Source organism: Natator depressus, chromosome 5, assembly GCF_965152275.1.
Source record: "Natator depressus isolate rNatDep1 chromosome 5, rNatDep2.hap1, whole genome shotgun sequence".
NCBI classification, from domain to species: domain Eukaryota; kingdom Metazoa; phylum Chordata; order Testudines; family Cheloniidae; genus Natator; species Natator depressus.
In genome coordinates this window covers 72719877-72734686 of record NC_134238.1, presented here as the reverse complement: position 1 = coordinate 72734686, position 14810 = coordinate 72719877, and the positions used below count along the sequence as shown (strand labels likewise).

At 40.1% G+C, this 14810-nt stretch overlaps 1 protein-coding gene across 7 annotated transcripts in view; it reads left to right on the top strand.

Annotated features, from left to right (window-relative positions):
- SEMA6A (semaphorin 6A) overlaps window positions 1-14810 on the top strand; it is a 161766-nt gene that overhangs the window by 108947 nt on the left and 38009 nt on the right. For 6 of the 7 annotated variants that reach the window (XM_074952997.1, XM_074952994.1, XM_074952993.1 and 3 more), the window contains one exon: window positions 2834-2998. The exons of the other annotated variant lie outside the window; for it this stretch is intronic. In XM_074952997.1, coding sequence (XP_074809098.1) covers window positions 2834-2998 — 165 coding nt within the window. The remainder of the gene's footprint in view (window positions 1-2833; window positions 2999-14810) is intronic. 7 annotated transcript variants of the gene reach the window in all.

Sequence of the window (14810 nt, the reverse complement as noted above, 5' to 3'; positions counted from 1 at the left end):
GCACAATGACACTACTCAGGGGAGCAAACTCTGTGCCCAGCAGTAAGTGTTTGCAGGATCCAGTCTGAACCCAAGTTGGAAAGGTTATTATATTCTAATCTGCTGCTGCCCCTCGCTCAGATGGAAGCAAATGTATCTCAGCTACATGTAGAAAATCATTTCTCAGTGCGTACTATACTACCATTTTAGTAACAGAGTGAGTAGACTGATTTCTTGCATTTGTGTGAAACATTTCTCTACCTAACTGCCATCTGGTACACATTAATATCATCATATAGCTATAGCTTTCCATTACCAAGGAGTTCTCCATGTATTTGTAGCATATGGTTCAGGAACACTTTTTGTAAAGAATGTGTCCCTTAGGCATATCTTTCCCCTAGATTACCGTATTAAGAAATGTTTTTTCTTTAACTATACTTATTGCATTACCATAAAATTGCCCCTTGAACACAGCTAAATTGAAAGTGTCTGCATGGAGATGGGGGCACAAAATGCATATCAAATACAGGTATAAATTATGACTGCTATTTGGCAGTGCTTTCTCCTAATTCCTTATCGAGCTAGGACTAACTGTTTTCTTATGTTGAGTGCAGCATTATTTGTAGGGCTGATCGAATATTGTACAGTATTGCAGTGGTTGAATGGGGTGTCAACTTGAGGCTTGGAACCCCATGAATACTGGCACTATGGTTTTGTATCTAGAGACAAGAAGGCATGGAATCTCATAACTTCCACTTTCTAGGTTGTTTCTGTCCTGTTGCTTCTGTTATTTCTTTGGGATGAGCACAAGAGTGCTATAGGCATAAAATGGTATGGTAGAAAAGCCTTACAGTTCCAGCATATTCCTAGTTTAAGAAGGCACAAGTTTTCAGTAGCTGGCTCTGTACTAGTCCCTTTGGACAGAGGCAGCTGTTTGGAATTCTTGGAGATAAGGCAGCAAATTTGGTTCAGAATCCATCCACGTAACTGTTACCAATATTTCCAGCAGTGCTCGTGGCTTTACAGAAATCTTTAGACGTGGATAACCACTTGGCTTCTCTTTTTTTATTTAAGCAAAATTTAAAAAACGTTCTATTTAAACAAAATGAAGCCTCTAATTTTAGTATTTTAGAAAGACTGATAGTGGAACCACACTTCCTGTCACGATAGATTAAAGAATAATACAGTGCCCTTGTCAGTATCATCCTTCAGCCTGGGGTACACTGCTAAATTAATCTTGTTAATGATTAGCTGTAGCAGCTCAAGACTGGATCCATGGTAAAAACACTGGAGCTGACCTCCTTTCCTGCAAATTGTATCAGTTAAATACAGGCGTTAGTTACATGCATGTCTTGTGTTAAATATTGTTCAAAGTGCTGCTGTGTGTAACCCTATGTGATGACTCAAAGGACCTCCTCAAAAATATAGGCACAGAGTCATTTTTTGTCTCTCCGCAATAATTAATATTAAGTAGAGCGCCTTTAAATCATAGCAGCAACTTAATAGAAGCTGCTGCCTTTTCACTGAATTCATTTGCAACTCAACCTTGTGAGGTGGTTAAAGGACTATTTAACCCACACAGATCAGTTCTCCACCATATCCCAGCTAAATCCCACTTCATGTGAAAATTGCTTTGTGCCTGGCTGGCCATGTCTCATGAAAACATTTGTTAATCTGAACCATGTCAAAGGTGATTGCCACAACCTGTGTAGTTAAAAACGATCGCAGAATCATTATAAAACTCCATGGAACAGAACTATAAGCTTTAAGATTATGTCTCCTGTAGTGCACAGTAAATTGCAATAGCCTGCACAGAAAACACAAAGTGGTTTGGAGCCAAATAAACAGCCTGAAAAAAGCTTTTCTTAAGCAGGAACAAATTAAGGTTTGAAGGAGCCTGGACTGATTTTTTTTTAAAATCGTGATTTATCCTAAGGGGATTGGTGGGTAAATCTCACCTGGAGACTGCTGCAGGGGCCTCTAGAGTCAGTAGATCATGGTCATGAGATGGGGGTATTGACACTTGTGTTCCTGATCTAGATCAGATGAGTGGAGCCAGGACCTAATAATCCTTCTTTTTGCCAGCACTCCTACTCCCATTACAGGGCCCCTTTTGATCACACTAATGTGTCCATTCAGGCAGAGACCACTCCAGAGCATTAAAGTAGTGTTAGCAAATCACAGAGTTTATGGCTTTTCAGAAAACTGATGCCATCGTGAGAACATGGTCAGGCCCTGGACACTCTGTCCTGCCCCGGAGAGCACAAGGCAGGGATCAGCTGACCTATCCCTGCCACAATTAATCTGTCATTCTCCTTAAGAACAGCAGCCTTGTCTATAGTAAAGATTCACCAGTTTCACTTTAAGTTGGTTTACAAAATCAATTAACTTAAACCAGTGCAAAACAGTGTGGACACGCTTAATTCAGTGTAAACCAGGCTCATATTGATTTAGCTCAACACCTTACTGAATTAAGCTAACTGGACTGAAATTGTAGAAAGAGTGCCCACACCATGTTTGGCACCAGTTCAACTCAATCAGTTTAAACTAAAACTTTTAGGTAAACCAGTGAAGCTTTGACTATAGCCAAGGCCCATGACTCCCATTGACACAGGCGCACACATGCCCACTCTGACTACTCAGAAGGTAGTTTTTCTCACAGCTCCAAAAGATTCAGATGCTACATTTCCTTTGGGCAATGTTGTGAAAGGCTTTTGAAACATTGCTTGGTCTCAAGAAATCCTTCCAGCATTCACAAAAAACAATGCTTATTTTATGCTCCTGAGCGTGAGCTAGCATGGTGAGTGACTAATGTGTGGTGTCTTCCCTAACTGTATTTGTAATGTAAACACAGGCCACTCCAGTTCACTAGTTCCAAGCACCACCACTTCTGACTCTCCAGCTCAAGAGGGTTATGATACTAGGGGACGTATGCTGGATTGGAAGGATCCGGTTGGCTCATCTGAAAACACAGATCCATATGCGGCAGTCTCATCCCATAATCACCAAGACAAGAAGGGTAAGGCCTTGGAAATGAATCCACGTGGTGGTGGTGGGGGGGGGGGGGGCGTGACTACAGTGTAACTGCTTCCAGCTGGTTCATGGTAGCCTGTAACCAAACTCCTGCACTGTAATTAAAAGCTTATTGGAAAGGCAGAAACAAAATAACCAATTTTAGACTTAGTTCTTGATATTCACTGACTAAGGAAACCACACAAAACAAATATGAGTGAGACTGGAGAAGTGTGGATTTAACCCTGTTTAAGCTTGATCTTCATGAGTTAACGATGAGCCACTTCCACTGCTTTATATTATCATTAACACGTGGCGCGTCTATGGTGCCTTCCATTCAAGGGTTGAAAATGACTCAGCATACTGTAATTAATTTAGCCTCATCTCCCTGTAAATTAGATAGGGAAACTGAGGCACGTGGAGATTTTTAGTGGCCATGTTTATAAATGTATGTATGCTCCAAAAGATGCAGAGAGGTGCCAGGTCAGATTTTCAAAATCACCTAGAGCTAGATCCATAAAGGGACTTAGGCATTAGGTGCTTTGCTACTTAGTGGAATCCTCCGTCCTGAGTTAGGTGCCCAGGCTTCTTATACAATGCATAGGGAGCGTTAGGCACCTAAAATATTCTCAGAAGCCAGCAAGCTGAGTGGAGAGCTGCCTATGCTAGCCAATAGGAAATGGTGAGAAGGGGGGTGCAATTTAGGCCCTGCTGCTCCAAGTTAGTTAGGCATCTAATGCTGGGCCAGACGGAAGCACCTCTCTCCATTTGGGATTCCAGATAAACCCTCTCTTGAAGTTAGGAACCTAAGCCAGGCTCGCCATTTTCTCATGAAAAACCAGAGAGAAAGATCCCCACACCTTTATACCAATAGCCCAGTGATTAGAGCACTCACCGAGACCTGAGTCCAAGTCCCTGTTTCAAATCAGGCAGAGTGGGAATTTGAAAACAAGTCTCCTAAGTCACAGGTGAGTGCCTTGGTATTCTAGAACACTCACACCAGCCAGCCTGCCCCAAACAGTCTTGATCAGGTAACCCCCAGCTGTCTTCTATATGAGGCCTGATCAGATAAGCATACTCTGAGAATGCCCTGCAGTTGAGAGAGATAGGGAATGCCTCACTTGCGCATCCCACCATGGCTCAGGCATGAGCAAGGGCACCGGGCATCTAGTTGGCATCAGGACTTGGGCACTTTTGCTCATGAACTAGTGGGAACTTAGGTGTTGAGGAAGCATTACTGACAGAAACATAGGCGCCTGCAGGATTAGGCAGCAGCTGAGTGGAGGTTTTGATAATCTCAGTGGCTGCTAAATGTTTGACTTTAGCACCTAAAGTGGCAGTAAGATATATAAGTCCCTTTGTGAATCTAGCTCTTGGTGCTTAATACCCCCTGAAAGCAATGCTTTTTAAAACCCCACTAGGGCCTGTCTGCATCTTTAGGCCCCTGAATATCTTTACAAATCTAGACCTAAGGAACTTGCCCATCATGCAAGAAGACTGCAGAATGAAATATAACTCTGGGACTTCTGATTCCTCATCCTGTGCCTTAAATATAAGAGCATGCTTCCTCCAATAAGTAATTGCTGGTTCCTGCAGACCCCATCTTCACATTCATTTCTTTGTCTTAGTTCTGTGATTGGCCCATCTCTTCTCACTCCAATATTATGGTAGCAAACATCAGTCAGGACGTCAGCGTGTGGGATTATTCTGAAGTGAAACCCTTGACAAGTGACAGTAGTAATCCTTCTTGAGCCTTCAAGCTTCTCCTACTTTGCTGCTGAGCCACCGTGCCTTTGTGGGCCTTTATTGTAAAAGCAATTAGCTCTTGCTATGGTAACAGCTGCAGAAATGTTTGCTTTTCTGTCTGTCATGTACTTAAAGAAAGCAAAACAAAATGACTCAAAATGATAATGCGTGATTTACCTGGAATCCTTAATTCTGCTGGTCAATAAATCTGCCACACTGCAAATGGCAGATAAGTAATTGGCTTGTTTTTGTTCATCTCTCTTGATAATACACACCATTTTGAGCAAGTGCGCTGTTCCTTCTCCACTGCACTATCCCCAAGAGAAAGCATTGGCCTCCTCCCATCCACTTAGACAGATGTGTTTACCCTTAACTAGGACTGTATCTGTAATGGGGAAAGGATAACGCCTGGGGGCTAGCCAGCTCCTCAGCTGGTAGTCATTGGTATAGCTCCATTGATAGCTATGGAGATATGAAGAATTACACCAGTGGAGAATCTGGTCATTAATGTGGCAGGGAGGAATGCAGAGGTGTATGTGAATTTTAATGGCATTTGTTATGTGTGGTTCCATGCGTCACAACTGTTAATTGCACAGCAGTTCTCTTAATGGACAGAAGGCTACTTCTTAAAAGCATCTTGTATGCCAGGAGCAGCTTTGAGAAGCGCACACAGTGAAAATATTAATAAATGTATAGCTGCTGGGTTGTAAGCCTTTTTGCGTCTAGTCACTGACTGATGAGGTAGCTTGCACTGTATAGTTACCTCCCCAGGGAGTGACAGTTACCAGAGAGTCTTATTAGCACTTGACAGGGTCATTTAAATATCATGCATTCGTTGGGGCTTAATTATGAATATTGACAAAGCTGGAAGTAGTCTACACACAGACAATGGTGGCAGAGGTGACTGCATGGTTGTTTACCATTACCATGTACTTGTGTGCTGTTACTCCTTGCCTTGCCCACTCAGACCCCAGTTGGTGCCAAAATTACTATTGATCCAATATTTTAAAGGGCAAAGGAATGAGTTGTTATGCAAAATTAAACCAAACAAGGTTATGCTTAATATTCGTTTATAAAGTTTTTTGTTTTCACTTTCGCTGTGTATTTTTTTCCCTTCACATGTTTACAAAAAACCAAAATCTCTTTTATGTTTTTAACATTTTCCTTTTGTTTTGCAAAGTGCTGTGTGGTGTTCTTTAGTGGTTGTGTTTATTCCTTTGGAAGGTGTTTTCTTTCTTTTCCTGCACTCACAAACGACTTCACTCTAATTCTACTGAAACCACTTGCTACTTTATTTTCTGTGACATTGGTGCCTTGATGATGTCACATCCATATGTTCAGCTTTTAATTCAGCACAGGCATCTTGGGGAATATCTGCGGGGGTGCAAAGAGGGGCTTCTGTAAATGGACTGACTCATGGGAATGTGACATTTGTGTGCCGCAGCTTCCGTAGCTAAATATACTCTGGAATTGTTGTTTCTGAGATACCTCACATTTCTTGCCAAAATGAAAATGTGTAGCGCACTTCATAGAGTAGGAGCTGTTTGTTGCCATCCCATTGGCCTTTTCATTTTGGCCACTGAATAATCTGTCATTGATATTGCAGAATGAAAAATTAATTGCGATTGGCAAACGCCACCATTTTTTCTTCTCCCAGCCCTCTCCAAAAAGAACACATTTCCAGAGTGTGCTTTTGTTTGTTTTTTCTTGCTGTGTTTTAATTTAATTCTTTGTGTTTCTCACCTTTGTCAAAACAGTAGCTCCTCACCTTGCAGTCTAACCTTCCCTTCTGCTGCCATTGTACTTAGTCTCCCTCCCTCAAGTCATAAAACCAAGCTCCTTGTGTGGGATATTCCAAGGCTTTACCCTGTACACTTTGAATAGTATGACAGTGCTGTATCTATGTATGGTCCTACTAACAAAATGGGGAGTAGCTACATAAATGTACTAGAGGGTATAAATGAAGTAATTTTCTTCAACCATAACTGACCTTGCCCTTCATTACCCTCCTGGCCCTTGTCTGCTGTCTTCTGTCCTTGCTGCCTTTCTTTAGAAATATCTTTCAAGTCCTAGATTCATTAACACAAACACAGCAAACACTCTTTTTTCTCTCTCACTCGCTAGATGGCTGGAGCCTGCCCTTTAATCACATTGATAAATTAGATGCAGCAGCCGTGGCTTCCACTTTCTTGGTTTTGCCAGTTTTTATTCTGTCTAATTCAAGCAATAGAGAGGTTGGCTGCTTATTCCACTGACGGATTAAAGTCTAGGGGTTATTTTTAGCAGTTTTAATATTTGTCTCTTGCATGGTTAGGTGACCCTGACACCCTTCCTCTCTGAACAAACTTTTTGTTCAGTGTCTACAACACAATAATGGTACAACACTGATTCAAAATAAGAGGTGAGGTGTACAAATGACAAGAGTAGCCAGTACATTAATTAGAATGTCATGGATGCAAATGTAGATATTATATATGTTGGAACCTCCTTTTTTCAGCTTCTGTTAACAATATTTGCAAACCTGTCTCCGTCACACAATTTTCTGTGCACCATTATGAAGTAGTCAACTAATAGACACAGGGCGGGCAAAGATTTTACATTTCAGGAGTCTGTCTAAAATAAAACATTTCCTTTTGCAGGAATAAGGTAGTGTTATTATTATTATTATTACTACTATTTGAATGATTTGCTGAATGTTGACACTATACCTAGCATGGGGAGTTCACAAAAATAAAGCCAAAGAGCCAAAATTATGTGAGATTTCCGGTACTATCATGATAGAGGGGATTGAGAAGGTAGAAATTCAGCTGGAGTTTTAATGGTTATTTACTGAAATCCTGTTCACATTGAACTAAAATGAAAACAATAAGAACCTACAGTAAAGATGGAGGCTCAGCTTCATTTTGTATAAATTGTGGCATGGGTGAATTTGGTCCAGAGAGTACATTTAAATTTGCTCTATTTTTACATGAATTTATTTTGATTTATTTAAGGTATGGAAGGATTCCAAGCATGTTTACAGAAGAGCAGTAGGGGAATTCCTTATTATCCTGCTGCCATTTTGTGATAACTCAGAAGCGGATTCTGTGTAGCACAGAATTTGTCCAGATCATCCTTTGAGTTCAGTGTTATCTTTTCAATTTCCAAGGTCAGCAAATATTCCTTAGCCAGTCATAGTTATGGGAATATCAGAAGGGACTGACCCTTGCTAAAAATTGTCAGTTTAATCAATGAAGTAGCTGCATGCACAATCAATTCCATTGTTAGGAGGCCAGGAAGGAGACCCAAGATGTACATGACTGAAGTAAGCACTACAATTACACCTGTTGCTCTAGATACCTTCAGTATCCCTGATCAAAACCAAACCCTTGTCCATACAGTATGAAGTGCATGGTCAGCTACTTCAGTTTCACAACATTTCCAACTACTAAGAACAGAACCTAAATGCTGGAGAAGCAGTGAAACTAGAGACAGTCAGGGCTGACCCTTTGATTTGTTACTCTGCTGGTGGAACTCTATTCCTAGAGGGCAATCCAATTAAAACAGAGATATAAAAAATGTGACAGAGTGGAGAATCAGCCCTGACTATCTGTGTCTCCATTGCTTCTCTAGCATCTATCAGCAGTTCGTGGAGACAGGTTTGAAGTGAAGTTAGTTATAATCCAAGTAATACTCTATTTCATACTGGGATTTCAGTAAAGTGACTTGAGATGGCGCAGGATTTAGTCTGTTTAAATCTTTTATGTATCTCTATGTAGATTAATTTAAGTAGAGGTTGTTTAGATGAACCATTCCTAACAAAACCCGATAGGTTTTTTTTCTTTAAAATGTTCTTAGGTGAATTATCATCAAATTGTTGAATACTGTTCCTTTTATAACATGGATGTTTACATGTTTGTCACATAATGGGTCTTCACTGGAGCTGTAAGAAATTTTCTTTTAAAATAATCAAATGCTTGTCTGGAATAGTCCTAATAAGTGGCTTCTCTTGGGGAATTGGATGGCTTGGGGATTTGGCAATGGGATTCAGAGCTTTTCAACTCTAGGACTCCAGTCTGATTGCAGACCAGGTCAGTACTAACAATATCATCACCATAGAAATGGAGTTAGTGGTCTCAGTGCAGTTCCTAATGGACAGGTGTCCTCATTGCAAAAGCTACCATCATAACTGGCAGCCTCAGCAAAAAGGTTGACAGCTAAATGGAGTTGGAAGCAGAATTATTCTGACACCTCGAGAAGTGGTCCCTGTAGTTCAGATTTAGGCACATTAGCAGAGCGGTGTGAAGAGGCTTTTACTGATGACACTTTTGCTGTGTCTCCAGAACTATACAATACAACTTTTTTGCCTATTGCATATTTCATCGCAACTCTAGACCAAAACATGGCAGAATAACAGTAGTCACAGAAAGGTAATAATTAATAGCAAGAGACAGAAATTAAGGGGTATGGGTGAGAGAGGTAAAGAAACATTTTCAGCTGAAAGTGGAAATGAGATGGGAACTGATGCAAGAGAGAGATGAAGAAAGGCTGTTCCAGACAATAGACTGTCTTAAGACTTTATTTCAGTGAAACGTTCTCAAGACTGTAGCTGACAGATGGTGAAGGGAAAGAGAAGCAACTACTGCAAGGTAAGCAGAGGAGATAAGAGATAGGAGGTCCATGAATAAGTTTTAAAACAAAGAGAGAGGAGGTCATGTAATGCAGAATAACAATTTAGTAGCATCTCCATTAGCTGCTGGCTGAATCTCTTTTAGATCTTCATTTGAATCACAAAATAATTGACTCCCCAACTGATACAATCACAAAGCTTTCTAAACAATATGTGGACTCCTTTTGGAGTTGTAAGAAAGAAAGCAAAACTCGCAGCACTAAAAGATGGGAGAAGATCAGGAAGACAGTCGAGAGGAGAGAACCATGCTTTCTGCAAAATGCTGAGTCTGGTAACCAAGATCACACATGGGATTGCCTTACACTTGACCACAGAAAATTAATTTTAAATCAAAACAGCTCTACAATCTTTCTTAGACCAACTAGCTGGAAGGGTAGATGGATTTCATAATTAGCTAACAGCTGAGGAACCATCAGTAACAATGTATGAATCAACTCAAATAGCAACAGAAACCTGTCAGCCTACTCCAAGGATAAAGATGAAGATACTGAAAACAGAAGCGGCCAACTTAACATATGACTTCTGGGTCTCCCTGGAAGAGTAGAAAACCCTGATCCAAAGAGCTTTTTATCTGAAAGAACATCCAAACTACTGGATCTACAAGTAAAAAGGGAATACATTAAAAACGGAGCTCATCAGGTGTCAAAAGTGGCTTCAGGAGACGAGTTCACCCCAACCTGTAATTATCCACTTACATAACTTTAAAAGCCTGCAATCCATCATAGCCACATTTGACAACTGACAAGCTCTATTTTTAATGTTTTGCCTTTTTACTTGTAGATCTAGTAGCTGGGGGGGGGGTCCATTCAAAAAAAAAGCTCTTTGAATTAGAGTTTTCCCCTCTTTCAGGTAGCAAGAAAGAAAGATGTCCCTCCAACAGGGAAAAACTGCAGTTGCCACAGGACTTTTCTCCATCTTTGCAGCAAAAGATGCTGCATCCCATTCAGCAAGAATCAGGGTATCAGATATATTTCCTCAAGGACTACGTTCACAGCTGCACTCTCCTATCGGGGCAGCTGCATGATGAAGCACAAAGGATTTGACTTCCTGATTCTGGGGCCAGTTCTATACTAATCCTGAAATATTTTCAGATGGGGAACGGCTGTAAAGTACATTAGCCGGGCTTTGGCCCCACACAGTCATCACAATATCAGAAAATAGCCAGAGAACAGTTGGAGGCAATGATGTAAGTGCTGGCTACACCAGCTCTATGATAATTATAGTGGCTTTATGCTAATTGGAGGGTTATCAGGCAGCACAAAGAGGTCAGGTCTCCAAGAGAGAATCTGGCCTTTCCAACTGAAAAGCCTCTGAAAGTCAAAGACACTTTAGAGCAAGTAACATAACTCTAAAAAGAGTCTTAAAGCACCTTTTTGTGTTAAATTAATGCCAGTATATAATTAAAATGGCAATACTCTGTTAAATTAAAGCTATTTGAATAATTCATTTTTCTTATTAGTTATATAGTATGTGCTTAGATTCAGTGATTATATTAATTAATAGGGAACATCTTCTGTAATAATTTTATGACAACCCAAGTGTTGATTGAGAGCAGCCTACACTTTCCAAGTAGCCTACAGATTATTTACTAATTGCATGATCCTATATGAAATACCACTTCCATTCTTTTTATGTCGATAAACTTCCCCTGACCATTTTCAATATTCTTTCTCTGCTGATATTCCGAGCATATATTGATCCTTACACTTGCTTAGGATTATGAAAAAAGAGATAAATTGAGATGTCTTCTTTCACTCAAGGATGTAGCATAGTTTACTGATTAATGACTAACACACTTAATTACGAAAGTTTAAGTAGCATAATTCAGATTTTGCCAAGGTTTATTTTATTTAATATTAAACACAGTAAGTCAATTGCATTGCACCTGATAAGCAATCTCTCCTACAAATGTCCTTGATTCAGCAAAGTACTTCAGGCTGCAGGGCCTGAACAGGATTTTCCCTGCAGTTGCTCCTGGTGGGTATCAGGCGCTGTGGCACTGGATAGCACATCTGAGATAATCTCTCCTGTGATCTCAATGCCCCTTCCCCTCCCCCCACCATCCCTCCCATGGAGGAGAAAGAAGCAGCAGCAGCCTGACTGAAATGTAGAGGGATGAGGAGCCTGTGCAGTTTCATTCAGCCATCTTGTGCAAATGCACTATGATAGTAATTATGTTTAAGAATATTGTTAAATTTATGTAATTTAATAAGTTTACAATAGATTAACCATCCACTAGCTCATCTATGGAAGCAACATTGTACATAGTGGCGATTACTTACCCAAGAATTCCTTTGCTACAGCCATGAAACAAAATACAACCTCCCACCACAACTCTTCTGCAGTTGCTAAAATTCTGTATTTGGACTATTAAAGGCATTAACCACCTAATAAAATGTAAGTACGTTCTCTGCGCTCTAAATTGAGGCTATACATCAAAATGTCTCTAAACATAATGGGGCAGATCCTCAGTTGATTTACATTGCAGTTTACACCAGCTGAGGATTTTAATGCTGTATTAAAGTTAAATCCCTCCCCAACTTCCAGATAAACAAAAAAAAAATCTAAAATCTTCAATATTATCCTTAGGAAAGGCTTAAAGAAGACCTTAGCAATGTCTACAGGCTGCTAAGCACAAATTGTAAAGACTTTTCTTCCCATTCCAAAGACCACAATTCCTCATCTAAAATAAACATGAAGTATTTAGCTTCTAAGATAAGTGTAATACTCATCTCAGCTAACACACCAATATATACCTTGCTAGAAGCATAGGATCTCAACGACCAGAAATACAAATGGAGACTCCTCTTTACACATATTTAAAAAATAAAGTATTTTTTCACTCAGTATATCAAAGCAGATCCTCTGCTGGTGTAAATTGTCATATGGAGCTATATTTTAAAATAATTGGCAGGTGACAGCAGTCTCCTCATGAGATTTTGAGATGTATTTAAAGCATACCTTGGTGGGATTACTGTTTCATATACGGCACAGCTATTTTAGCAGAACAGTCAAGCCTGGATAAGAAACTGTACTCCTTTTAAGGACAACTGAGGATTGGTATTTTCCATGAAACAAAAGCTCAACTGGAAACGCAGCTTGACAACATTATCACATCTAGGGCCCAGGCGGTTCTTTTGTATGCCCAACAATCATTTTTTGAATGTAAAGACCCTCGAATGCTTCCAAAAATATGCCATCCCACTAATGATTTGTCTATGATACTTACAATTGTCACAGCAGAAAACAAATGGCGTATTTTTAAAATTCTATTACCCCCGCCCCCAAGCCCTATGTTATTCTCTCCCATATACTCCTACAAAAAGACAAAGACGTCGTAAAATCCTGCCATTACTGAAGAGCAAGCGGTATCATTTGAAGCAGTGCTATCAATGTGCATAAGAAAGTGTAAGGGACCTCACACATGGCAACTGTCCCAAGTCCAACAGCTTCAGTGACAAGTTCTATAAGTCCGTTCTGGAGCGTCAACTGTCAAATACTACAGGTGGTCTGTCCCTCTCCAGACCAGGGAATCTTACCCAGTTCCAGTTTGGAAGCCAGTATAACTGCACTCTTGGGAGGGTGGGAGGAAGAAGATAAAAATTCAGAATACTATCATTCACATCAATTAATTTAATAATAAAGTACTGGTAAAGGGTCTTTTTTTTTTTAAAGGCGTTGTCTAGTCCTACCACTACTAATTCAAACTGACCAATCTGACTATAGTCCAGGGATGGCCACAAGTCATAATATTTGGTAAACAATAAACATCATTCATCACATTAAACTAACAAAAGTGGCCTTGTCACATTAGATGCTCTAATATTACATAGTCCCACAGAACCCATCTGTTTGTAGTACTGGAGAAATCGAATTTCTAACATCATTTTACAGCCTCCATCATGTTCTACAGTCCTTCATGTGTATTTGACTGGCACCCAATCAGACTCTCTCAAGAGGGGCACAAAGCAAGTGTGGCCTCTGTAACTTATTTGGTATGCTCTCACCATTGAGCCGCTTGCAAGCACTACAGACACTCTGCAGAGATTTAGGGAATCAGAATCCATAATAAAGAACACAGCTGTTTTTGCAGATGACATCCTGCTTTATCATCACAAAACACTAGTCTCCATTCAGTGCCTTAAATAAGGCTTGAAAGCCTGCAGCACTCTGTATATTTTTTTGCTAAATATGGCCAAGTCAAAGGTGATGCACTAAGGCACCCATTCAACAAGACACTAATTAATTTTCCATGCCAGAGGTCCCCTGAGGGATTCATATGCCACAGGGTACAGATCTATAGTTTAACTAAGATAATATTGCTAAATCTGCAACCCCTTGTAAATATCTGACATCAAGACCTTTAAAGATGAAATAACTTAGCATTATCTATGTTTGGCTGAGAGAACTTGATAAAAATGAATGCCTATCCCCAAGTGAGGTATTGCCTACATGTCCACCCCATACTTCCACCTACATGGCATTAAAAAGACCTAAACAGAATCTGCAGCAATTTTATACGGCATGGAAGGAGACCAATAAGCAGCTTGTTGAAGCTCCAAAGACAAAAAAAAAATCCTGTCCATGGAAAATTCTATAGTAGATCAGACAACATCCTGTCCTAAGGAACATTCTACAAATATGCAAGAAGCCTATCAGGTACCTTGGTATAACACCATAATTCTCATTGACTTCCATGGCATGCAGACTGCCAGGTTTTCCTCCCGGACAGGAAGATGTTGATTTTAAAAAATGAACAGAAACAGAAACTTTACAAAAACAACAACAAATCCAAAGAGGAAAATTTGAACTGGATCCTGAAATGAATGGGAAGCCAGGGAAGTTGTTTGAGGATGAAGACTGGGAGCATACTGCACATAATAGAGTCTGGAGACCTAGGACTGGGCAGGAAGCCATAGAGAAGGGAAGTGCAAGAGTTAAGGTGAGAGGAGTGAAAGGCATACATGAGAATTTCATTAGAGGTACAGACAAAGCAGTTAAGCCGTGACATACAGTGGTGAAAACAGATTTGCAGACATGGGAGATCTAGGAAAATAGAGTCAAGAATCAACATTATAAGCAATAGAGGGAAAAAACAAGTCTGAATCGTGGCATAAGATCAAGGCCATCAAGTTGTGCTTCTGTCTGGGCCTCTTACCCAACAGAAATATTGCTGTATTGCTGTATTTGAGATCAAAGGCAAAAGCTTACCTGATCAAGACAGGGTAGAGAGTGTAGGATCTCTGAAAGTGTTAAAAGAGAGGCATAAGCAAGTATCATCAGGGTAAATATGGTGGACAGTTTTAAAGGTAGCAATAATATGAATGAGAGAGTGAAGGTAGAAAAATGCAGAGGACCAAGAATTTGACTTAATGGAGTTCCATAGGTGGAAGGGTTTCAGTAT